The 27641-nt window shown below is 34.5% G+C and overlaps 1 protein-coding gene across 1 annotated transcript in view; it reads right to left on the reverse strand.

Moving 5' to 3' along the window:
- Nucleotides 1-6222: 6222 nt before the first annotated feature.
- UBE2N (ubiquitin conjugating enzyme E2 N) overlaps nt 6223-27641 on the reverse strand; it is an 88567-nt gene continuing 67148 nt past the window's right edge. Inside the window, exons 5-7 of the mRNA XM_051963676.1 lie at nt 8704-8950; nt 8382-8522; nt 6223-7917 (exon numbers count right to left, since the gene is read on the reverse strand). Of these exons, the coding sequence (XP_051819636.1) occupies nt 7877-7917; nt 8382-8522; nt 8704-8950 (429 nt within the window). The 3' untranslated portion in view covers nt 6223-7876. The remainder of the gene's footprint in view (nt 7918-8381; nt 8523-8703; nt 8951-27641) is intronic.

The raw sequence follows: 27641 nt of genomic DNA on the forward strand, positions 1-27641 counted from the left end.
CATGATAGCAAGATTATCATCATGACAGATGACATCATGACATATACATGCTTATGAGCATGTATAAGGATTTTTTTTTAATTGAGAGGGAGAAGCAGAAAAAAATATTTCCGATGTCAGGAAAATTTTCAATATTAAATGAAAATGCCAGTTGTAGGCAAAGTTAATTATGGTGATAGATTTTACCATAGTTTACTTATCAATAAAATGAAGTGTTTGAACTAAATGACTTCTAGCTCTAAACCATGACTCTAACAAACTCTACGGCAATATTTTCTCATGAGTAATGACAGAGTGACAGAGCTAATACATCTTGCACTTCGGGATCCTAAGTGCCATTGACCACTAAGATGAAGAATGCCCTAATCTCACCAAATAAAGTTTTTTTTAAAAAATACTTTGGGGTAAGTTTTCAAGGTCTCCAACAAGACAGGAATATTCTGAAAAATCAATGGGGGAAAAGCAACCAATAAAACATTACCAATGAACAACCCAAATGCCTTTCTCACAAAACAATGAAAAAGGGGCAAAACCACATCATAGAAGATCCAGGAGTTTCATGGATCATTTCACTTCAAAGAAGTATTTATCAAGTGCCTATTTTGTGCCAAGCACTTAATGTGCTGAGTAAGTGGACAAAGAAACACCTCCTACCCTCAAAGTAATACTATTCCATCAAGTAACACGAGGTATATAAATAAATTCCGTATGAAAATTTCCATAAGAAAAGGTAGAGTAAGGAGGGGCATTTTGGCTAAGTTTTGAAGGAAGTTAGGGATCCAGGGAAATGAACAAGGAGAGAAAGATATAAGGTACACAAATGAGTTAAGATATAAGGTACACAAATGAGTTACATGTGAGGTTGGAATGTATAGATAAGGTTGGGGTCAGTTAAAGGGTTTTAAATGACAATTTGTATTTCATTCTAGAAGCAATAGGGACTCCATAGAAGAACACAAGCTATTAAAATCTATATTAGAAGTGAATCAAATATCCACTCAACATCAAGCAAGATATAAAACAAAGCCAAACAACCAATGTCCTAAACTGAAATCATGAGATGGTATTTGTTCTTTTTATAATAAAAGCCTATTAACACCCATCATAATCTAAATCCAGTTTTATCCAATTCTATTTTACCTCTTTCTACTTCACTGCTTCTGCCAAATTCTTACCACATGCGTATAGAGTGTACTTCTTACCTTTCCCTCTTAGAACTCCTAACTTTTTTCTAATGTCAACTCTGGAAATACTTCTTCCAGGGAGGCTTTTCTCCCTGGAGAGGAAAATGCACTAACAAGTAGTGGGAAATGAATTCTCTCAATTCATTTTATATTTACTTAAACAAGATAATTTGTCTGCATACCCACAGCAGAATTCAAAGTCCTTGGGAGAGAAAAAGTTTTCCTTTGCACAATTCCTACCAATGTCTTCTGCACAGTAGGTACTTGATTGTCATGGACAGATAATGAGCAAAAACCAGAACTGAAAGAGATCTGATTGGATAACATTTTGGAAAGTGTGATGTTTTCAAAGATCATAAGTTGTTTACAATCACAAAAGTGCATATTTTCTCCCACAATTGATTCATGATGGCCTTAGAAAAAAGTAAAAAAGTCAAAGTAACCTAAAGAGCTGAAACCAAGGCCCACATGCCTGGAAAAGGAGAGGGGCTAAATAATATGGAGTGATAATCACAGTGGCAACCAAGAAATAAATGTAAAAAGAACCAAAAACTTCCCCCCAACATAATGGATGGGATATCTCATCAGGATGTGCAGAAAGCCATAAACAATAATTGCAAAGGTAAAGAGCTTGGAAGATGCTGCAGTGCAATTTTTCCTAATGGATGGAGGACACTCTGTAATCAGATTCAGAAAGTATAACGTTTTTCAACATATGTCTAACTCACTCCAACCTGTTAAGATCTAATTTTTAGACAGAAGACTCATATTTGGTGTTGAAGCTAGTGGAAGGAAGAATTTGGAGGCTGCATTAGAAATATTTTATTCACTCTGCTGCCCTGGGCTATGTTCTAGAGGAACCAAATAATTGGGACAGGGCTCTTCAAACATGGACTAGCCAATGTAGCTTATGGACCCCATTCTCAAAAAGGCATTACTGTAGATACAAAATTAGATACATAAGATATTAGAGGAAAATAATTTCTTTCAAATATTGTTATAAAAGGGCAGCTAGGTGGTGCAGTGGATAGAGCTCTGGCCCTGAAGTCAGGAGGCCCCGAGTTCCAATCCAGCCTGAGACACTTACTGTGTAATCCAAATGTCACCCACCACCACCACTGGGTTGTTTTTTTTTTTTGGTTTTTTTTTTGGGGGGGAAGCAAATCCAAAAATAACCCCACCCCAGATAAAGGACTTGAGTTTCCTGACTGTCCCATTGTTTTTTTTCCCCACTGCTGGGGAGAAATGTCATGTCTGTCCTTTTTAAGCTATAAAATGATGAGAAAAGTGTACAACAAACACATCCAGCCATTCCGGAGAGCAATTTGGAACTATGCTCAAAAAGTTATCAAACTGTATACCCTTTGATCCAGCAGTGCTACTGCTGGGCTTATACCCCAAAGAGATACTAAAGAAGGGAAAGGGACCTGTATGTGCCAATGTTTGTGGCAGCCCTGTTTGTAGTGGCTAGAAACTGGAAAATGAATGGATGCCCATCGATTGGAGAATGCTTGGGTAAATTGTGGTATATGAATGTTATGGAATATTATTGTTCTGTAAGAAATGACCAGCAGGATGAATACAGAGAGGCTTGGAGAGATTTACATGAACTGATGCTAAGTGAAATGAGCAGAACCAGATCATTATATACCTCAACAATGATACTGTTTGAGGATGTATTCTGATGGAAGTGGATCTTTTTGATAAAGAGATCTAATTCAGCTTCAACTGATCAAAGATGGACAGAAACAGCTACACCCAAAGAAAGAACACTGGGAAATGAATATAAACTGCTTGCATTTTTGTTTTTCTTCCCAGGTTATTTATACCTTCTGAATTCAGTTCTCCCTGTACTACAAGAAAACTGTACAGTTCTGCACACATATATTGTATCTAGGATATATTGTAACCTATTTAACATGTAAAGGACTGCTTGCCATCTGGGGGAGGGGTTGGTGGGAGGGAGAGAGGGAGGGAGGGGAAAAATCGGAACAGAAGTGAATGCAAGGGATAATGCTGTAAAAAATTACCCTGGCATGGATTCTATCAATAAAAAGTTATTTTAAAAAAAAAAGTGAGAGAGAGAAAAAAGTGCACAACACTTTTGGACATGCAAAAAATAAATAAATAAATAACCTGCCCAAGATTTACCACAGCAGTCCACTAGTTCTGGTACCTTTCTGTCACAGCACAGAAGGATCCTCCCAAACAATCTGAGGGGACCTAAAAATCTTCTTAAACATTTCCTCTAAATTATAAATCAAGTTAGAGCAAAATCCAAAGCACTAAGGTGACATCTCCATCAATATTAAGCGCATTAAAAAAAAAAAAGTGAATCTCAATACATCAGATTCAAAGTAACTTTGCAGTAACTTGACACAAAAGCTCTATGCCAGATATTGCATGTGTGTATATGCACATGTAAGCATAGTTTGACTAATTTCTCTTCACACTTTAATGGGGAGATAGAGGAGGTTTATGAGGTACATAAAAATAAGTTTTTGATCATTCTCAATTTTTATTCAACTTACCCTTTTAGCTCTAGACTTTTTAATGACAATCATATCCAGGTTACTATATATAACAATACATCAAAAATTATATGTCAAAAAAAAATTTCCAGTAAAATCTTAACCAATCTGATCTCTTTACAACAAAGTTCATCCCTGAGGAATTTGGCATACGGTAAATGTCTTTCTCAGTCTTGCTCACAAGCATCTCTACCCTCTCAAATGACTGACCCTCTAACAGCATGTCAAGTCAGATTTAAATTCAAAATCATCTTTGCAAGGGAATAAAAGGGAAGTGGCATGTATTTGAAAAACCAAGGAAATGAAAATAATTCACTATATGATCATGATTATTGAAATCATGCTAAAACATTTTTTAAAAATGCAGTACAATCAGTAGAATTGTATACAGGAGACTATATATAGTTGCCTCCAGCAATATGGTTTTAAAAGCGTTTTTCTTAAGTTTTTTTTTTTTTTTAAACTCACTGAAAATACTTTAATTTTATTAAGCAAATTTGGACTGCTTACTTGGCATATTTTAAAGCCTGTTTTTCAAATACAGTCAATTGGAAAAAAAATGTCCTTTCTACAATTAAGTTAATGAATGCCTAAGGGAGTAATTAAGAGGCATCTATCTAGCTGAAACCCTAAAGATTTTTTTCAAAAATAAAGATTAGCCCTTAAACAGACATTTTGTTCAATGGCTGCTGTTAGAAGAGACTGTTGCAAAAGGGTGAAGAATCCAAGAAATGACTGGCTATGTTGCTTTGCCAGCTGAAATGGGATTCCTTATTATCATCACAAACTTTATTGAAAGTGACCATTTCCACCCTTAAAATAATGCCAGTCAGGAAAGTAAATAAGACCTATCTATGCATTTTAAAAAATGCTGAAATACCAACCATTTTTAAAACGAGAGCAACTAATCCAGACAACTTGTTCCTAGAAGTAGAAAAAAAGAACTGGGAAAAGTCTAAAATGGAATTATGCCAGCTTTAAAGCCATTTAATTCATTTTAAATTTATAATAGGAAATTTTGCATTCAAAGAGCCAACTCTAGGAGTAAATTCTCAGTATTTGTGAGGAAGTTAGTAGCAACCAATTATTGACATGATCCCTACAGGATGAAATATTGACTGACTTATTATAAGAAAACATGTCTTCAATCTTTACATTTTATAGAGTACTTTTAAGATCTACAAGGTACTATTTCTTTGACATGGAGCTCCTCAACCTCCCCCCACCCCCATTGCTTTCTAAAGTGAGAAAGTGTGTGTGTGTGTGTATTGTGTGTTGGGGAGGAAGGAGGGAGGGTGGGCCTGAATGATTAAATTCAACAATTTCCCCAAGAGTCACACATTCAATACAGGTCTCAAACAGGACTTGAAACCACGTCTTCCTAAATCCAAGCCCCTATCAGCTTGTCTTCCTTTACAGATGAGCAAATGTAGCTCAGTTAAGTTATAAAATGAGCTAAATGTGTTGAAGAACTGGGACTTGAATCCAGGTGAACTGGATCCCAAGTAAGAAGCACTTGGCTAACATCTGAGGATCCTTCTTCACAAAGGTTTTGTTCCTTCTCTAAGATAAAAGACATCATTCTTGAAACCATGATGAATGCATCAAGTTCCAAGGAAACAAGAGCTAAAAAGGACCCCCATGGCGAGGACGGTCCAAAATTTAGAGGGCAATCCAGGATGAATGCTTTCAAAACCGAGCAAAGAGAAATGGATGCCAAAGGTAAATATATATGTTAGGTTTCTGACCAACTCAAAAGTAGCGCATTTCCTTTCCCCTCCATCTTGAGACAATCAAACATACAAAATCACTTTTAGTGCTGTATACTTAAGTGATCAAATTGAATCTGCCATTTTGAAATTTTGAATTAAATTTGTTTCTAACTACCCAAGGGGTAGCAAAAAGCAGAAAGGTTTAGATGTCATGTCTTTGCTAAAAACATCTCAGGTGAAAACTCCCATTATACTGCTATAAATTGATTTCCCTTTGTTCTAGACTTTGCCCATCAATCTTTTCCAGAGCTAGTCCAACTAACAATCCTTCACTCTTTCTTACACAATATTAAAGAACACTGTGGCTGCTTGGAGAAAAAGACAACCTGCTGTTTCATTCCTAGTTATTATAGAAAATGCTATTCTGATAACAATGAAAAAAATTAATGCCCCACTGAGCTTGCTGGGGGGTTATAACTTATTTGATCATTTCTAACACTTTAAAGGCAAAAATTCCTTCATACAGATCTTCTCTACTTCCATCTAAAGTTACCTGGTTACGTAAAAACCACAAATCTGAAATACAATCATATGTCTACTTTTCATGCCTGATGCATATATGGCACGTACCTGTTTCTCTTGGGTCTTTATCAGTTCTCCTATCTGCATAGGTTTTCCTAGGTTGTCATCCATTGCAAATTCCAATAGAAGGATAATTATGAATTAAAGTTCTAGAATTTGTTAGCATGCAAGGCATTTTGAGGTATACCAGTTACCAGTCATCAAAAGCAAATGTATGTTGAAAATGTAATTTTAATAGATAATTCTTCATCTTACATAGGAGCACAATAAAATACACCACATTCTGAAGAAACTCCAGATGATATGAGATAAGAGTGGGGAAAATTCAGATGGGCTACATAACCATCACCTTGAACTGCAAGAGACAAAAGATTCCACCTGCAAATTAACATGAACATAACTCGGACTGACTGGCCATATGATTGGCTTGAAAATAAAAAGAAATCAAATATGCAGAGTGAGAAAAGTGAAGAGAGAAAGAGACAGGACAAGTGAAAAAAAATTATGGGGATCAAATTAAAAGAACAAAAAAGGCAGGGAGGGCTCCTTTAAGGGATATCTAGAGGGATAATCAGAAAATGATTATGCAGGAACTTTAAAGATTGATTATATTATACTAAAAATTGGGGACTTTCAAATGAAGAAATCTTTCTAATAATTCAATTTAGCTGGTCAATACTTTGTTCATCTGGTTTTGTAGATAAGATTGTAATAAATGGCTTAGCAAATATTGAATAATTAGCAAATCTATCATTGTTGTCCTATAAAATACAAAAGGTCATGTATTAAATTCAGACAGATTGGGCAGAAACAAAATTATAATGCCAAACATGATGTGGCACAAAAGAAAAGTTACACATTTGCCAATCACAACTGCTGCTTGCTATCAGTCTTTCCCTGGACAGTAATTTTCTAACATTCTAGATCTAGATGCCAATCGTAATCTAACTGATCAGACAGTAATAATTTTGAACGAAATTAACATGTCAGTTACTAAAGATTTCTGTATTCTCAGGGGTCAATTTATGAGTATTCATTTAGCAGCATTTTATCACGTATCTGCATCAATGAAAAGAAATTGGCAAAGTTCATATCTTTTTAATGTCAGATGGCGAAGACCCAAACATAAAATATTCTAGACTAGTTTTAATCTTCAAATACGATTGTCACATTAGGGAAACGAAATAAACACAGCAAAATAAACTGTACAAAGGCAAAGTAGAATAACAAAAAATATTTTACTAAAACATAAGATTTACAGAAGTTTCCAGACAAGCCATACAAAATGGTCACAAGCTTTTCTTGAAGGGAGATTTCTACACTTGACAGCAGAATCACGATATTAGTGAGGGCTGTGATGTTTAATGTTCCCATTTTTGTTCAAACAACCAAGCTTGTCCATCTACTGTGTCTAAGGAGTTAGACTTGGCTAGAGGGCATATTCTAAAGTACAACTGGTTAGCTGCTTGAACCAATGCAATTAGCATCACCATAAAAAGGGAAAAGGAGCCCACAAAACTGGAAGAAAAAAAGACACACCCCTGCAGCTAACCGACAACTACTTTCATTCACAGTGCTGATACTTAAACCATGATGGGAGAAATGAATAAAAGCAGAGCTGGGCCACTGCTTTTAAACAATTTCACAACAATCCAGATGATACTTCTAGCCTCTGCTCATGCGTTACAACAGTGAATCAGGACAAGACAGAGATTTGCTAATGTGCATTTAATCACCAAAGGACTGAAGATGGTCTGGGTTTTTATTCTGTAATGTTTCTAAGACTGTGTCCATTAAATGCAAACAAAAAAGGAAGAGGTCTTCGCAGAACAGGAGAAGTGATGCACACTTGATGTTGAGATTGAATTTAAATATTATTCATGGCATATAGCCTAGTCCATGCTCTGGCTGTAAAGAAAAAACAAATATGCAATCATTGATCCCTTAGTTCAAAATATAATATTTTCCGTCAAACATTAAATAGGAGAGGTAATATTTTATAGATATATCAATATTTTTTGTAGACTTTACAGTCCAAAGATATTGCAAAGTCTTTGTCCTTAAAAATGTCAATGAAATTCTACAACCACAATGGATACAAAATGTTCAACTCCACTCCAATTAATGTACTATATAAATGGTGGATGCTTGGGTACTTGTTGAAAAGCTCTAGATTTAGAAGCTAAATGCATTTGAAAAGTAAATAATTATTTGGTTGTATCAGAATGTTGTTGCATCTAATATGTGAAAAAAGTAGGTTGGCAAATCTTGCGAGGGGGTTGTTGGATTGTCTGTTTTGCTATGATAAGATCTGATCCACATTCGGGAGAAGGCCAGAATGTCTTCAATACAACATCCCAGGGCTGTATTACCTGTTTCTATGGCTTGGGCTTCATTGGTCTTCCACTGCTCTGCTACATCATTTGCTAATGGATCGTCTGGATTGGGAGCACTTAACAAAGCTTGGATGGAGAGCAGCACTGTACGGATCTGCAACGCTGGAGACCATTTATCTAAGGAGACAGCAGTTCAGACTATTATAAAACTAAGAGGTACCCAAAGTATTCATGTATTTTCCTCCCATAGATCGAGATATAAACCAAATCAAACTAAAGACTGTTAAAGAGCATTCTTAATATGTCATACTTAAGAAGAGAAAAGGAATGTCAATACTAGGATAAAGATGTCACTTACCTTTCAAAATATCTAAACATATTCTTCCCAACTTGTCTACATTAGGGTGATAAATTTTGGTCATGAAACGTACTTTAGGAGCTGCCATTGGATATTCTTCTGGAAGAAATAGTTCAAGTTTAAAAGTCCCTCCCTCAAAGGGGGAATCCTGTGGGCCTGCAATGACCACATGAAAATAACGTGCGTTGCTTTCATCTGGTTCTGCTTTTATCCCAGGAACTGGTTCTGCCAGCAAACGCTGGGTTTCCTAAGAAAGAAAAAAGATACAAAAAAAGTGTAATAAATATATATTAGACACATACACACACACACACAAAATTTTTTTTAGAATATCATGTGGGAAGAGCTAGATGGCACAGCAGATAGAACACAAGCCCTGAAATCAGGCAGACCTGAGTTCAAATCCAATATCAGAGTAACAATAGCTATGTGACCCTGGGCAAATCACTTCACCCCAACTGCCTCATCCAAAACAAAACAAAACCAGAACAAAACAAAATAAATCCCCGCCACACACAGAGGCACACACACACAAATAACAGAATATCTTGTGAAGGCAATTAGGAGAAGTGCTATTATCAAGGTTTTTCTAAATATTGGAGGGTAGCAACATAATTAACTCAATATTTCACTGAGAATCTGGTTGGTGTTACAGACATCTTACTTGTTTGAAAAAATTACCCCAGCTAAACTTCATACATAGTAAATTTCACAAGTAAAATTAACATAGCTAATTACAAATAGCTCAAAATCAATAGGAAAAATAAGTATCCAAGGTTACTACAGAAAAGCCTGTTGAATGTCCACAGGAGCAAGGGATTAAAGGAGTTTAGCTACACTAAACCCAATACACTGACACAGAGCAAGTTTTTTTTCTCCTCGAGATTTCCTTTTTTAATTTATTGTTTTTCCCATTACACATAACAGTTTTCACTTTTAGATTTTCTCATCCCCATCCACAATTAAGAAACCACATGTGAAATTATGCAAAACATATCCATAAAAGTTAAGCTGTGAAAATAGATCTCCCACCATATGAAAATAAAAATCCTTAAGAAAAATTAAATTAAAATAGAGAGGAAGAGAGACAGAGAATGCTTCGATCTGTATTCCGATTCCATCAATTTCTTTTTTGGGTATGGAGATAATTTTTCATCATAAGTCCTTCAGAGTCATTGTGGATGGTTATACTACCGAGAATAACAATTTATAGCTGGTTCGCCCAGAACATTGCTATTATTTTGTACACAGTATATTTCATTTTGTTCATGGAGAACTTTCCAGGTTGTTGTTCTCTGAGGGCATCAGAAAAACTTATTTTGAATTTTTTTATTGCTAATTATATTTCCTTCTCCCAATTATTCTCTCCTCAAAAGTATTTTGCTACTCCCTCCCTGAATACGACCTCTTTTTTATCACCCTCCCCCAACCCTCGCATATATCCCATTCTGAACCTCAATGTGATTTTCTGAACAAGTCAATTTTTTTGTTGTGAAATGGTCCAACCATTTAGAATTTGGAACAATGACCAAAGGGCTATAAAACTGCATTTTGACTCAGCAATACCATGGCTAAGTCTGTATCCCAAAGAGATCAAAAAAGAGGAAATGACTTATTTATACAAAAATATTTATAACATCTCTTTATGTAGTGGCAAAGAATTGGAAATTAAGGGGATGCCTTATCAATTGGGGAATGACTGAACAAGTCATAGTATGATTGCAATAGACTATTACTGTGCTATAAGAAAAAAATGATGGGGGAGGGGAGAAGAGAGAGGGAAAGAGGAGATAGCATCAGAAAAACCTAGTAAGACTTATATGAACAGACGTAAAGTAAAGCATACAGGAGAACATTATACACATTAATAGCAATACTATAATGAAAGACTTTACTCTGGATCAATACAATAATCCACAAGAATTCCAAAGAATCATCAATGAAAAATGCCACTCACCTCCATAAAGTGAACTGAAGAACAGTATTATCATTTTTCCCCCCTCTTCTTTTAAATAACATAGCTAATATGGAAATGTTTTGCCAATTTCATGGGTATAATAGGTATTGTACTGCTTGCTTTCTCAGTGGGCAGGGAAGGGATTGGAGGTAAGGAAATAATTAAAACTGAAGAGAGTTTAAGTAATCATATCCCATACCCTACTAACACAAATGTTCCTTTGCATAATAAAGTAAAATGCTAACTGACACAGTAAGATATGGTAAATGTTACATTCTATAACTATAGTTGCTCCTGTCTATCTAGAGACTGTATTGTATTTATCTACTCTGAGATGAAGAACTTGTTATCTTGGTTCTTCATCAGTTCAGGCAAGTCTTCCTTTAAAGTAAAATAATAACCCATTACATTCCTATATTGCAATTAGTTCTCCAATTCCTCAATGAATACCAATTCCCCCATTTTAAAGATTAGGAAAACTGACACCAAGAAAAATGACTTGCCCAAGATTAAAAGTAAGTGGCACAGTTAGGGTATCAAGAAATATTTATTTCAGAAATCTTATTGTGCTCTAAATCTATCATTTACAAAATGACCAAATAAAGTTTTCTTTATGCAAAGATCAGCTTCTTTCACTTCTTGACATAAAACCCTTCAATTACTCCCTACTATCCTAATGAATTAGGACTCCAACTCTGTCCAAGCTCCCACTTAAGGTAAACTACCCTCTAACCAGAACATAAATTCTTATCTTTATGCTTTTTTAGTTCAATTTGCTCAAGACTACAAGTCTCCTCCCCACCCACAGCTCATTGTATGGCAATGATGTTTAACCTCTAAAGATTCCTCCTCAAATTCCTCCTCCCCTTCCACTCTGTGAAGTTTCTTTTTACCTCTTCCATATCCTCATTCTGTATGTGTCACACTATTGTCATCCCCCTTCCCTACATACACAGTCTAGTTGAGGGCAAAAACAAGATCTGATTCTAATCTTGTCTCTCCCCACCCCCCCCCCAAGTGTCTAGGACAATGCTCAGTACTAGGTTCACAATAAATGTGTAATAAATGATTTTGCATTCACTTTGTGCTTTGCACAGAGAGGTACTTAGTAGATGTTTGTTGACTACTTGAAGGTATCCCCTAAGTTAGCCAATCACAAAACTGTCAGTAGGCAAGGATTCTGCCATTTAGCTATTTTAGCTATAGTACAATTCTAAAAAGTGTTGACACATTCAGTATCCAAACATGATAATGTAGATATTTGTTAAATATTTACTGCTACTACTTCCCAGAAGGAACCCACATTTAAAAGGGAGAGTGGGAAGGATGAACCAGACAATGTGAATAAGGGACCTTTCTTCATTCCTTTCACTGCTGTTGTTTTCAGTCCTTTTTCATTCTTGTCGAAATTTTCATGACCCTGTTTGGGGCTTTCTCTGCAGAGATTCTAGAGGGGTTTGCCATTTCCTCCAGACAAACGAGGAAAATGAGGTAAACAGAATTTAAGTAACTTGCCCTATCTGTGTAAACCTCCACAGATAGGAAGTGTCTGAGGCCAGATTTAAACTGGGGAAGTTTTCCTAACTCTAGGTCTAGCACTCTAACCACTGTACACCTTACTTGTTGCCTTTCACAACTGGACAACTATATTTTCCTTTAAAAAAGGAAAACAAGTATTAGGTTTACAAGTTTATTCTTCTTTCTGCCACCATTCAGATAAGGTTAAACGTGAAGCTGTTTAGTTCAACATCTTTTGGGGAAAGGAATCATTAACTAGTAAAACATTCAGATACTGAAAGCAACACAGGAAACTTTAAAAAAAAAAGAAAGAAAGAGGAAGGATATTGGCTAACAAGGGATTCACCATGGTTATTCGCATCTATCTCAGGACTTAAAATTCACTGATAATATTTGTTATTTTTGCAAAAATACCTTTAATTCAGGAGTTGCAGAAAATCAGAATTGGATAGATTTGGGGAGGGGAAAAGTAGATCCCATGTAGAATCATTTAATGTCTTCAAGGGTTATCAGAAGGAATAAACAAGACAAGCAAAGGATTTGAACTTGGATCTATTTCTCGATATCTTATAAGGATGGGAAGAAAGGTGAAGGGGAACATGACAACTATTTCTCATAATCAAATGTGTGAGAATATACAAACATGGAAGAGGAAAATTAAAGGCAAATAAATGGACCCCATGATTATGAGACAAAAGAATTGAAAAAACAGCACTTAGCAAGTGCCAGTTACATAGAAAGCAATTAAATAACTATTGACTGATTTAGTGAAGAAACATTATCAAAAGTCACCAGAAAAACAGGCATAATCAAAAAGATCTCAAAAGAGTTTAAGAGGGAAGTAGACTCAAAACAGATCTCCATTGTGAAGTATGGATCAAAGGTGAGGGATGGTGGGGTGAGGGAGGGAGAGAACAAAGGTAAATAGCTAGGTAAATGGGGTTTGGGCAAAAGAAAAAAGGAAAAAGATGAGGCAGGAGCAGTTACTCCCACTTTCCCTATAGTCTTTCTCCCTTTAAAGGAGATGGGAGCAGCAAAGAGAATAAGGACTTTATTATGTGCTAAATTCTGAGACTACAAATAGACAAAAAAAAACCACCCCTGCCACCACAGACTAATGGCAACAATACTGTAACCCTAACAAGACACATAAACAATATAAAAACAGGAAGAATATTTGTTAGCAGATGAGGAGGAGCAGGACAAATGAGTATATGAGTAGTAAGTAGAGAGAAATACAAGCATTATCAAGAACAGGAAGGAAAGGATGGCTTGAGAAAACAAAACAATATTGTTTAAAAGAAACTCGGGTTGAAATAAGATTCATAAGCTAAAATAAGAAATTTTAGCCATTTCAAACAATATCGAAACGAATTCAAAAAAGCATGGTAGCAATCATAATCTTAGAAAAGGTGAACATGTTGTAAATTTAAATTTTAAAAGTTGATAAAGTGAGAAGACACAATTATTTAAAGCCAAAATCACAGGCAATGGACTATCAGTGCTTGATAAGATGGCTCTCTGGTTGATTACTGAGTGACAATAAAAGGAATATAACTTTCTCAAATACAGCTTTACAAACACTGACCATATATGCTAAAACAACAAAACCTTCTAACAAATGCACATAACCAGAAAATACTAAACACATCCTTTACTGACCACAATTCAAAAATAAAGCCTAAATGAAAACTAAATAATTTAATCCTCAAGAATCAGTGTGTTGAAAAATTAAAAAAAAAAATAAAGCAATAAAATTTCAAACGAAAATGACAATTAGAAAACATACCAAAATTTTTGGGATGCAATTGATGTAATTCTTAGGGGAAACATATTTCTAACCACTTTCACCAAGAAAAATAGGAGATCAATTAATTAGGTCCATAACAAAAACAAACTAGAATAGTTACTTAAAAAAAAAAAAAAAGAAACTGAAAATTAAAGGGATTAAAACTGAATGTAAAGTATCTACACTAAAATGGGATTTGCTTTTGAGGAAAAAAATCATTTGCTAGTCTGATTAAGAAAAGTAGAGAAAACCAATATATAAGCATGAAATGAAGGATTCACAAAAAAATAAGGAATAAAGGAAATTCTTAAGAATTATTTATGTTTACTGTTTATACTCTCTTGAAAACTTGAGAAAATGGAAACCTAAAAAAGTAGTTTGCTGCTAATATACGTATTGTGTAAAAAAGTCTATTTTGGCTTTGTTAAAAACCTTCTTTGTTAACTTCTGCAGTGAACATTTCTTAACTGATTTATTAAAAATATTGTGTAAGGAAAAATTTTTTAACTAATTACATGTTCCCCAAAGGAGATAAACAGTATAAATGAATATAAACACACAGATATAGGACAATAAATAAGATTAATTAAATACCCAATCTCAGAAAAATAAAGGCCAAAAAAAAAAAAAAAAAGGCATTCCCCCCAAGGAAAAATAGAACAAAGTGAACTCTATAAAACATTCAAAGAACACTTAATTGTTTCACTACATAGAACTGCTACAATTGGGGCAAGGCTGTTAAATGGTTCACTGGATGAGAGTTTGTGAGTTGATGTCTGGAATCAAGACTTTTTCCTGACTTCAAATCTGGCCTCAGACACTTCTTACCTGAGCTGTGTGACACTCCAAGTCACTTAATCCTTTTTGTCTCAGTTTCCTCATTTGTAAAATGAGCTGGAAAAAGAAAGGCTACTCCAGGATTTTTGTCAAGAAAATTCCAAATAGGGTCACGAAGGGTTAGACACAATTGAAAAACACCACCCATCTCTATGCTAATACCCTTTGCTCTCAGATTACCTTCTAACTGTATATATCTTTTATGTATCTACTTACTAGACATTTTTATGTTACTTCCCTAATTGGAATTGATGACCTCCTTGAGTGCAGGAATATTTTTTCTTGCCTTTTATACCATCATATTTCATTAAATATTTCCTAATTACATGTAAGAAATGTAATCAATTCTTTCTAAAATTAAGTTACAACTTCTCTCCCTTTCCCGACACTCCTGCATCTTTGAGAAGGCAAGTAGTTTTATATTGATTATACACGTGAAAGTTATGTAAAATATATTTCCATATTGGCCCCATTGCAAAACTAAATACAAATAAAATGTAAGAGTTAAAAAAAAAAAAAAAGACTGCTTCAATCTGCACTCAATTCATCAGTTCTCTCTCTGGAGTGCATAGCATTTTTTCATTATGAGTACTTTGGAATTATCTTGGGTCATTTTTAAAATATCTAAGTCTCTCACAGTGGATCGTCTTTACATGGAAAGTTTTCAAATAAATGATTGCTTATTGTTGAGGAAATTTCAAAAGAAATCTCTCCTTTTCATAGAAGAAGAAATGATTACAAGTAATCTAGCCACAGTCCAAAGAAGTATCAGGTTCAAACAACTTCATTTTACTCTAGTCCAAAGCTCTTTCCATTATAACATAGTCTTCTACTTAAGAGTAGATAATCAAGAAACATTTATTAAATATCTACTTTATACCAGTCATTGCCTCCCATGAAGCTGGAGGGGAAGAGGGAGGAGAACAAAGAACAATACGTATACAAAGAAGGAAATGCAAAGTGAATTCAAGGTAATGGGAAGATGAGGGGTAGGCAGTCACTATTAGCAAGTAAGGAAAAATCAGGAAAGGCCTTATATAGAAGGTGGCACACAGAAATTGAAAGAAAGCTCAGACTTCTAAGAAGTAAAAATAGGGATGGAGTACATGGGCTGCAATCTTGGAAAGGCACAGTGACAGAAAATAGCATGTTGAATATGAAGGACAATAAGAAAGTCGATTTAGTTGAAATGTAGATGGAAGGGGAAGAAAGGAGAACACTTAGAACCCAGCAATATAAAGTGACAAGAAATGAGACAGAAACAAAAATATGTTGATAAATCAGACCAAGTATTCAAAAAAAAAAAACAAACCCATAGCAATATGAAGTATATAATCATATACATTTTGTAGGCCTGTGGGGACTATTATATTATGTAGCTTAATAAAATAACTTGTTCACAATGACTCTGGTCACCAAGAAAAGATCAAATCATACTTAATATATATTCTATTTAAGATGGCTATAAAGTATGTAACATTTCAGCAATTTCCCATTAAAAAGGCTAAAATTTTAACTGTTTCAATTCTCAAAAAGGGATAAAATGTCATCGACTTGGAAAACAATGTATTGTTTCAGAAAAAGAACCTTTATTGGCTATAAATGAGTCTTATTATTCCCATGTACCCCTGGGAAGGCAAATTTGTTTTTCTGATTTTGGTTTAACTATGAAACCATCTTAGGATCCCCAAAATTGTTAATTTTAAATACTTATTACAAAACAATACCATTCTTGTCTATTTAAATAGCAGATCCAATGATCCTAAACTTCTGGATTAAGTAGATACCTAAATACAAGTATCAGGTACAAACAAAAAGGTGAGACTAGCAAGAGATAAAAATAGGAGCAAGTCCCTTCAAAAGATACAAGAGTGGGAAAAAAGCACAACAGGTATATAAATTGTAAGGACTCTAACTTTGGGACTTAATAGATCCAGTACAACTTTTAAAATCTATTATATTTGTTAGTTTGAGAAAAACTTAGAACAGAAAAGAACTAAACTTTTATAAGAAAGAATTTTAGGAAATGGGTGACTATGAAGCATCAGGTAGATGATGAAGCTTGTACAGATACATTCTCATCAGTAACTACTAAGTCTATAAGAATGCCATTTGAAAGAGTCAACTTAAAATTTTTTAAAAACAAATTTTAGAACACAGAATTCAGAATTTAAATAATGCTTTTTAATAGTAAAAATCTTAAGAGCTTTATTAAATATACACACAGATATACATACTGTGATTCAATGTTATATCTGCAATAATATACACCTTTCCAGACCTGTTTATTAATCTGTTCTTATGTCTGTGTATACTGGTAGGTCATGGATTAAATTGGCTGTGGAAAGAGGCGGGAGTAAATCTAAAGAGGTTAACTTTTTTCACTAAGTCACTTTAGTAATTTCATGCTACCCTCTAGTGGACATAATACAAACACCAAAATCAGAAAATGGTGTGATTTAATGGTGAAACAATTAGATATTATGAATAAACATCAAAGAAAAGTAATATTCTAAATTTCAGGTGTGTACTGATTTTTTTTTGGCTTAGCAACTGGGATTAAGTGACTTGCCCAAGGTCACATAGCTAGGAAGTATTAAGTGTCTGAGATTCAGGTCCTCCAGACACTTGAGGGCTTGCGTATTAGATTTTTTTTTTAAAAAAATCATCTTTGGTGAAATAGTACTAGTACATTACCACAATTGGAATGGAGTATGTTATTATATAGTCCAAGCATTCCATTTTAGGAAAAACAAACTGAAGCTCAAAAATTAACTGTGTCCAAGGTCACACAAGGAATAAAGCTAAAGAAAAAATCTGGGTTGTAAATCAGTCCAGTGTTCTTCCATTGTGCCATGCAGTTTTCCTGTGAAATGTGAAATATATCCATTTTTTAGATGTTTCCTCAACATATTTATGCCTAGTCATCCTGCACAACACTTACTCATACGTACTCCCCACAAGGGGTGGGAAGGACAGTGATATCTGTACTCTCCTGACAGTCCAAAGATGCCTATGGAAAACATAGGATTGTCCACCAGCTGTCTGCTCTTGCAATGTGACAATTCACTTGCCTTTTAATTTCCTAATTTTTCAAAAGTTGCAACCTGTTCCCACCTACCCCTCTTTTGTAGAAAAAATATAGGTTGCAAATACTTTGTTGGAAGAAAACCTTTAGTAACATGTTGTTTTAACCAAGAAAATACATTTAAAAAGAAAAAAGCCAGTAAAGCACAAGATCCCACAGTGGGATCTTGTATTTTTATCGATCACCTTCATGTGTAGTGATACATAATCTACTGCAGAAAATTGCATTCAAAAGGCCTTCCTTTCCCCAACTAATGGCGGTAATGAACTGATGGTTCTCGTGACAATTTTAGATGGAAAATCCAGCATATTCAGGTCAATAGTTGTTGGTTTTCTCTTAATTTGAATATTAAAGTCCACCTTCCATCCCTCAATGCCTTTAAAATTGGGTTTCCTCTTGCACAAATGTCTTCCATATATGATCCAGCTGCATTTCCTAGTTTTGGTCTCTTGAATGCTATTTTTACCTCGTCTATATAAGCTCATCAAAGACAAAGAGTTTAAATATCTACAAGAATACAAGAGATCTACAAGATAGTGAAAAAATTCGGTTACAAAAATCTATATAGATCTTTTCCATTTTTCTGATAGTCAACTTCAATTTTAATCTCTAAGTTCTCTTAAGATTGCTTTTGATTGGATCTCACTAAGCTCTCTTTAAAATGCCTGTTTTGTTTTACAGTGTAGTATTGCTCATAATCATTCATCATATTTCTGCAAAGATTTTACAATTTTTTATTATAAACAGGTGCAAGTCCTTGGTTGGCATATTCCTCCATGTGGCAAGTCAATCAAGTAATTATTTGCTATTTAAATTGATAGTTTTTTGAGACTGTTATTGCAGATATATATACATATAAACTATTATTTCATATATATATAGCATTTTATTTACAAGTAATATATATGCATGGGTAATTTTACAGCATTGACAATTGCCAAACTTTTTGTTCCAATTTTTCCCCTCCTTCCCTCTAGAGAATATAGGAATATATAGAATATAGGAATAAAAGGACTTTTCCTTAAAATAGTCAGTAGCATCTATTTAATATCATCAGCAAGCATTATATGTAATGGGGATAAACTAGAACCATTCCCAATAAGATCAAGGGTGAAACAAGGTTGTCCCACTATCACCACTGCTATTCAATATTTGTATTAGAAATGCTAGCCTTGGTAATAAGAGAAGAAAAAAGAGATTAAAGGAATTAGAGTAGGTAAAGAGGAAACCAAATTATCACTCTTTGCAGATGATACAATGGTATACTAAAAGAGAAACCCAGAGAATCAACTAAAAAGCTATTAGAAATAATCCACAACTTTGGCAAAATTGCAGGATACAAAATAAATCCACATAATTCATCAATATCACTAACAAAATCCAACAGCAAGAGATACAAAAAGAAATTAACTGTTGATAATATAAAATATTTGGGAATTTATCTGCCAAGGGAAAGTAAGGAACTATATAAGCAAAACTACAAAACACTTTCCACACAAATAAAAGTCACGTTTAACCAATTGGAAAAATATCAAGTGCTCACGAATAGGTTGAGCAAATATAATAAAGATGACAATACTCCCTAAACTAATCTATTTATTTAGTGCTATACCAATCAAACTCCCAAGAAACTACCTTACTGAACTAGAAAAAATAATCATAAAAATTCATCTGAAGAACAAAAAGTCAAGAATTTCAAAGGAATTAATGAAGAGAAAAGCAAATGAAGGTGGCCTAGCTGTATCTGATCTAAAACTATATTATAAAGCAGCGGTCACCAAAAACATTTGGTACTGGCTAAGAAATAGAGAAGCTGATCAGTGGAATAGGTTAGGTTTCACAGGACAAAATAATCAATAACTATAGCAATCTAGTATTTGACAAACCCAAAGGTCCCAGCTTTTGGGATAAGAATTCACTATCTGACAAAAACTGCTGGGAAAATTGGAAACTAATATGGCAGAAAACAGGCATAGACCCACACTTAACACTATACACCAAGATAAGGTCGAAATCGGTTCATCATCTGGACATAAAGAATGATACTATAAACAAATCAGAACAACATAAGATAGTTTACCTCTCAAGATTTATGGAAGAGGAAGGAATTTGTGACCAAAGAAGAACTAAAGATCACTATTGACCATTAAATTAAAAGGTTTTGTACAAACAAAACTAATGCAGACAAGATAGAAGGGAAGCAATAAACTGGGAAAACATTTTTAGATCCAAAGGCCTGATAAAGGCCTCATTTCTAAAATATATAAAGAACTGATTCAAATTTATAATAGATAGTTCAAGCCATTCTCCAATTGATAAATGGTCAAAGGATATGACCACACAATTTTCTGATGAAGAAATTGAAATTATTTGTAGCCACATGAAAAGGTGCTCCAAATCATTATTGATCAGAGAAATGCAAATTAAGACAACTCTGAGACACCAGTACACATCTCTCAGATTGGCTAAGATGACAGGAAAAGATAATGACGAAAATTTTGGAGGAAATGTGGGAAAACTGGGACACTGGTACATTGCTGGGGGAACTGTGAATGGATCCAACCATTCTGGAGAGCAATTTGTAACTATGCTCAAAAAGTTATCAAACAGTGCATACCCTTTGATCCAGCAGTGTTTCTACTGGGATTATATCCAACCGAGGTCCTAAAGGAAGGAAAGGGATCTACATGTGCAAAAATGTTTGTGGCAGCCCTTTTTGTAGTGGCAAAAAAAATGGAAAATTAGTGGATGCCCATCAAATGGAGAATGGCTGAATAAATTATGGTACATGAAAGTTATGGAACACTGTTGTTCTGTAAGAAATGATCAGCAAGATGATTTTAGAGGCTTGTAGAGACTTATATGAATTGATGTTTAGTGAAATGAGCAGAACCAAATCATTATACACAAAAACAAGACTACGCGATGATCAATTCTAATGGATGTGGCTCTCTTCAATATCAAGATGATTCAAACCAGTTCCAATTATTCAGTGATACAGAGAGTCTTCTACACCCAGAGAGAGAACCATGGAAACAGAGTGTGGAACACAACATAGCATTCTCACACTCTGTTGTTATTTGCTTCCATTGTGTTTTCTTTCTCAATTTTTCTTTTTCTCCCTCCTTCTTGATCTGATTTTTCTTGTGCAACAAGATAATTGTATAAATATATATACAGATACTGGATCTAATATGTATTCAACATATTTAACATGTATTGGACTACCTACCAGCTAGGAGAGGAGATGGGGGAAAGGAGAGGAAAATTTGCAACAAAAGGTTATGCAAGGGTCAATGTTGGAAAAATTACCCATGCAATATGCTCTGTAAATATAAAAAGCTTTAATAAAAACAAACAAGTACATCCACATCTCATTAAAATGCAAATCTGCTTTCATCTTTAATAAATGTCAAAATTATATGTATACCAAAGAATTGTTTTAAAATAAAACTTTTAATTTATTATCAGTGAATATTTCATTTGTATACCTATTTTATATACTTATGTATATACACATGGCCATGTAAAAATTTCTTGGGTAAAGAAAAGAAGTTTAAGAAGTCCTGCAATCTGGGGCAGCTAGGTGGCGCAGTGGATAGAGCACCAGTCCTGGTAAAGGGCTGAGTAAGGAGGACAAGAGTTCAAATGTGATCTCAGACATTTAACACTTCCTAGTTGTGTGACCCTGGGCAAGTCACTTAACCGCAATTTCCTCAGCAAAAACCAAACCAAACCAAACAAAAACTATCTATTGTAATATGAAAAAATGTGATTTCCTTTTCTGCCTCACAAAGAAGAGCCACTTCATTACATGAGAAAGGTTTAAAGGTAGGGATATCTGGCTGAGTCATCTAGGAAATGTGAGTTGAGGAAGAGGGAAGAAAAAGCTCTTGTAATAGCCTCAAGTTTTGTTTCATTTTTTTTCCAGTGAAATATGAAGCGAAAATCTCAAATGAGAGGGAAGGAGGAAGGGAAGCCATGGAAGGTTACAGGGGGAAAAGAAGAGGTATGGAAAAACCACTGTTCTACATAGGAGAATGAATCACTTAAGGAGATTTTGCAAAAAGATGTGAGGATCTCAGTTGACTTTCTTCGTTGATTCCTCTCCAGGCTGTAATTCCAGAATTCCTCAACCAGGCCCCAGAAACTTCTTCATCCTAGAAGGTCACTCATGCACTGGCATTCACCAATTCAAAGTACCTTCTGCTCTTGCAGCCTCTTCCCAGAACCTCTACTGCAGGATAGTACCCAAACCAGTCATCTCAGAATTTCTCTATCCTCTTTCAGCTTCCACTGTGTAGTCTTTTCCTATTAGAATGTTAAGTTCCTTGAGGGCAAGACTGTCTTGATGCTTGTTTGTATTTCTAGCACTCCGGTATAGTGCCTGGCACAGAATGATCATTTAAGAAACGCTTGCTGACTTGATTTTATGGCTTGAAGTTACCAGTATTACATACACCTCCTGAAATTCAAGCCCATGAATAATTAAATATGAACATGTATACAAATAGATAATCTAAGGCTCTACTATTCCCTTTTTTTGGTAGTATTAACATTGGGATGTTTAACCCAGGTCAATAAGAAGACGTTTTGCTTAAGACCCAAAAGGATTCTGAAAATGATTACGATAAAATGTCTGAAAAGGAAAAAAAGCCCTGAAAATTAAAATTATATACCAAAAAAGTAAACTCAAAAAAGATCTGGACCCAAATGTTTCATGAATCAAAAAAAAAAAGGAACTTTTTGATCGTGCAAGTTCTTGCCAGTTCTTTCTGTGTTCAAGATGTCAATGTTCATCATAAAGAAACAGGCACTCTCTGTTTTCTTCTTTCCTTACTTTTCATTCAGAATGAATGTAGTAAATCTTCTCTACTCCCTGAGTTATGCATTCCTTCCTTGAATCTATGTAAGTTATGAAATAAAATGTGTTTTGATAAGATTCACAACAATATAATTATGGACAAGGACTTAAGTCCTTGCAAGAAAACCCTACAGTCATACGACCTTTTCACAGTTTCTATTGTTGTCTCAGGAGGAAGAAGAAAAAAAAAAAAAAATCACTCAATGAGACATGTAGTTCATTAAAACAAAAACCACTTGGCCAAATTTATTCAGCTAGCTAATTATACAGAGACCTGGCATATCAACACACTAGATTCTTTCTTCAGCTACCAGCATTGAAAAATTTCCAGCCAATGAAGTTCTACATTATTCCCATCAGTAACTAAGAAAAAAAGAGAAAACCTAGCTACCAAGAGACTGCTCATTAGAGGCACTGAATAGTACAGGGACATTCTACTACCAATAATTCTATGAAGCCAAATTAAATTAAATATGTAATATAGCAGAGGTCCAGGGCTAGTGGTGACATAGCTATGAAGGTGTCAAAAAGCCAATATAAAAAACACATATGTCTATGTGCCTGGGCACAGATGGGGAAATGAGGGGCCTCAAAGAACCAAGAAAATTATCCCTCTACCCCCTACCATCTAAATAAAATCCTTCAAAGAGTATTAGTAGGGAACAATTAGTTTTCCCAAAGGCAGCTAGTGGTGCAGTGCCAAGCTTGGAGTCTGAAAGACCTGAGGCTCAAATCCAGGCCTAGAAATTTTCTAGCTGTGCAATCCCTGGGCTACTCATTTAACCCTGTTTGCCTCAGTATCTTCATCTGTAAAATGAGGGAGGGATGGAAATGGCAAACCACTCCAGTATCTCTGCCAAGAAAGCCCCAAATGGGGTCACAAAGACTCAGATTGAACTAAAAACTGACTGAACAAAGGTTTTCTCAAGCCATTTTCTATAAGAATCATATTTCTATGATTTCTATGATGAAAAAAGGAAAGAAGTGCTTAACCTTCACAATTAACTGAGAACATACATTTTTGCATTTGCTTATTAAAAAACTATTTGATGTAGACTACCACAAAAGCCCTTTTATAAGGTATCTCCCCTATCCTATATATATCAAGATCATTCAGGATGTTCTAAAAGATATAACAAAAGAAATGGGCTTGATCAAAAATCTTCTGTGATAATAAACATCAGACAAGCTGTTAAAAGAGCAGGATATATTTACAACTATGATGAAGCAAATCCAGAGCAGAGTCCAAATTCCCTCTGCGGGGTGAAATCCTCCTGAGGCTCTTGTTCATAGATGATATTGTGCTTATTGTATCAAGCCTCACAACCTTGCGGAGCTTCTGTAAAGAAATAGTAATCAGGCACTGAGTCTGTCCATCTAAAGGTGGAGACCAAATAGATAAAGATTATATATTATCCAACACATATTTATAGACTCCTCACAAACTTTGTTCACTAGTATGTATATCTGGATGAGATGGACATGGAGTCAAAAGTCAAAACTGAACAGGACTGGTTCAATATTTCAATTTCCCAAAGCTGGGAATTACGCAATGCAAAGATACAACAATAACAATAACAATAACAATAACAATAACAATAACAATAACAAAACCCTCAATTCTTGGCATGAAATATGATGGAATAACTTGAACCTGTTTGATTGCATGTTTCTACAGAATGTAAGCATCTTGAGTGAGGATTGTTTCACTTTTATCTTTGTAACCACAAAACCTAGTTCTGAGACATAGAATAATACCCTTCTAATTGCTTTGGTAAGCATTTGTCACAGGGAATCTGAGCCCAGAGGCATTACATTTTCATGCTACCCTAATCCTACACTCCAGTCAATCACTACTCCAACCTAATGCTTTTAACTCCTACCCTGGGATCCTGTGCTTCTTCTTTAACCATTTTAACTTTGCTATCACAACCTTGTAGTTCAATTACAATTCCTTTCAATGGTCTGAATTTGCTTGAAGCATAGTAAATCCTTCTCCACTGCTAGTTAATGCTATGGGAATCTATATTATTGTTTCCTTGAAAACACCCATATTTTTATAGCCTGCTTTCTAATCTCTCCTTTATGTTCTTTCTATCCCACTCTCCTCTATGTTATGGATGAGTTCATCCCATTCACTTTAACTTTTGTGAATTTACTTTACATTTCTATTTTTTTTTTTGAGGGAGTGAAGCAATTAGGGTTAAGTGATTTGCTCAGGTTCACATAACTTGTACAATCTTTTTAGGCCCCTTTTTACGGAGAAGAATGAAGGAATCTGATAAGACAAACATTCTATATAATTGAAATTCCTATTCTTTTGCCTGTTTTTTTCACCAACCCATACCCTGATTTGTTTTTTATTTTTTACACCTCCTCTTTTTAATCATCTTTTATAGTTAATTCCCTGAAATTTGTTTGTTTGGATGTGACTATTATGTTCCCAACTCTAGTTCACTTCATGCTCTCCTTTTCCTGTCACTACTAGTATCCCTACTGCATTAAATGTATTCTTTGTAGGAGGTGGGAGTGGAGAGTAGAAAAAAAGGAAAGAAGTACTCAACCTTCCTCTATCAACTAACTTCAAATAAAAATGTAATCATTAGATGATTATTTCCTCTATTCCTTCATCCATGTTTATATAATATCTTCAAGAACCTCACTTATAAGAGTAAATTTCTCTCCCTACTTCCTCATTTCTTCTCTAACATATTCCTTTCTCCTCATTTTCTTTCATCTTTCATCATTAGCCTTTGTTTTATTTCCCTCTGTGAACCTTTAAAAAAATGTTAAGATATTTTTAATACCCATTGCTTTATGAATCATGTTGGGAGAGAAAAATCAGAGTAAAAAGGAAAAACCATGCAAGAGATTTAAAAAAAAAAGTGAACAAAGCATATGCTGACTTCCAGTTTCCTTAGTTCTTTTCCTAGATGCAGATGTCAAAGTCTTTTGGGATTGCTTTGGATCACTGAACCACTGAGAATGGCCAAGTCTTTCATATTTGATCATCACACATTCTTGTTTGTTATTGTATACAATGTATTCCTGGTTGTGCTTGTTTCACTAAAGCATCAGTTCATGTAAATCTTTCCAGGCCTTTCTAAAATTAGCATGTTCATTAGCTTGTTCCATTACCTTCATATACTACAACTTGTTTATCCATTCCCCAATTGATGGGCATCTACTTTTTCCAATTCTTTGCTATCACAAAAATGAGTTACTATAAATATTTTTGCACACGTGGATCCTTTTCTCTCCAATTATGCATGAAAACAATTTTCTGGAGGGAAGCCAAAACAATCAGGGAATTGTCCAGGGTCACACAGCTAGTAAATGTCTAATGTCTGAGGCCACATTTGAACTCAAGATGACTCCAGTGACAGTGTTCCTATCCACTGCTCCATCTAGGTGTAAAAGCAATTTTTAAATAATTTTTTTTTTAATTTTGAGTTCTAAATTCTCTTCTTTCCTACTCTCCTTTCACCCTGAGAGGGGGGAATAATTTGATACATGTGTAGTCATGAAAAACATTTGGACATAATTCCATATTGCTCTCCAAAATGGTTAGTAGTGCATTTGTGACCTAACTTTCCCACATTCCCTCCAATATTTGTCATTTCTCTTTTCTGTCATACTAACCAAGCATGAGGTAGTACCTCAGAGTTAATTTGCACGTCTTTAATTAATACTGCTTTAGAGTATCTTTTCATGACTATAGCTTTGGGAGGGTTTTCTGAAAAAAAAATGTTCATATGCTTTGGCCATTTATCAATTAGGGGATGATTTGTATTCTTATAAATTTGACTCAGTTCTCTATGACAAAAAAAGATCTTTATCAGAGACATTTGTTTAAAAAAATACTTTTTATACTAATCTTGACTGTGTTTTTGTTTGTGTAAACCCTTTTTATTTTCATATAAACAAAACTATCCATTTTACATTTCATAAAGTTAGCTCTTGTCTGGTCATAAATTCTTCCTTTCTGCACAAATCTGACAGATAAACTAGTCCATGTTTCCCTAATCTGCTTATGGTTATCACCTTTTATGTCTAAATCATGAACCCATTTTGACCTTACAGATATCTCATATATCTATACCAAATTTTCTACCAAGCTGTTTTCAAGTTTTCCCAGCAACTTTTTGTTAAATACTGAGTTCCTGTCTCAAGAGTTTGGATCTTTGTGTTGATCAAACACTTAATTGCTATGGTCATTTACTAATGTATACTGTGCACTTACTTAATCTATTCCATTGATACCCCCCCCCTTTATTTCTTAATCAGACTATTTTGATGATTACCTCGATTACCTCTTCAAATAATACAACTTATGATCTAGTTGGACATGGTCAAATAAGACTAAACAGCAGCAACAACTACAACAGCTAGGTCATCTTCCATATATTTTTTTCTATTTATTCCCATGATATTCTTAACCTCTGTTCTTTCAGATAAATCTTTTTTTTTCTAGCTCTATAAAAATAATATTTTTTTGAGCATATAGCATTTAATAAATAAATCAATTTGGGCAGAATTGTCATTTTTTATTATAATGGCTCAGGCTATCCAGGTATATTTAATATTTTTTTAATTGTTCAGAAATGACTTCATTTGACTGAAAAGTGGTTTATAATCATATTCTTACAATCCCTAGATTTTTCTTGGCAGGTAAACTCCCAAATATTTTTTATTTATGATGCCACTATTCTTTAAAGTTATTTGCAACTATGCCCAGAAAATTACCAAATGGACATATCTTCTGATCCGCCTACATTATTAAATGTAAAATTTTTTTGAGAAGTTAAAAGTATAGATTCTAGATATAGACATGTATATGCTGTCCAACTAAGGAATGGCTAAACAAATTGTGTTATGTGAATAT

The sequence above is a fragment of the Antechinus flavipes genome, chromosome 5, assembly GCF_016432865.1.
Source record: "Antechinus flavipes isolate AdamAnt ecotype Samford, QLD, Australia chromosome 5, AdamAnt_v2, whole genome shotgun sequence".
Classification (NCBI taxonomy): domain Eukaryota; kingdom Metazoa; phylum Chordata; class Mammalia; order Dasyuromorphia; family Dasyuridae; genus Antechinus; species Antechinus flavipes.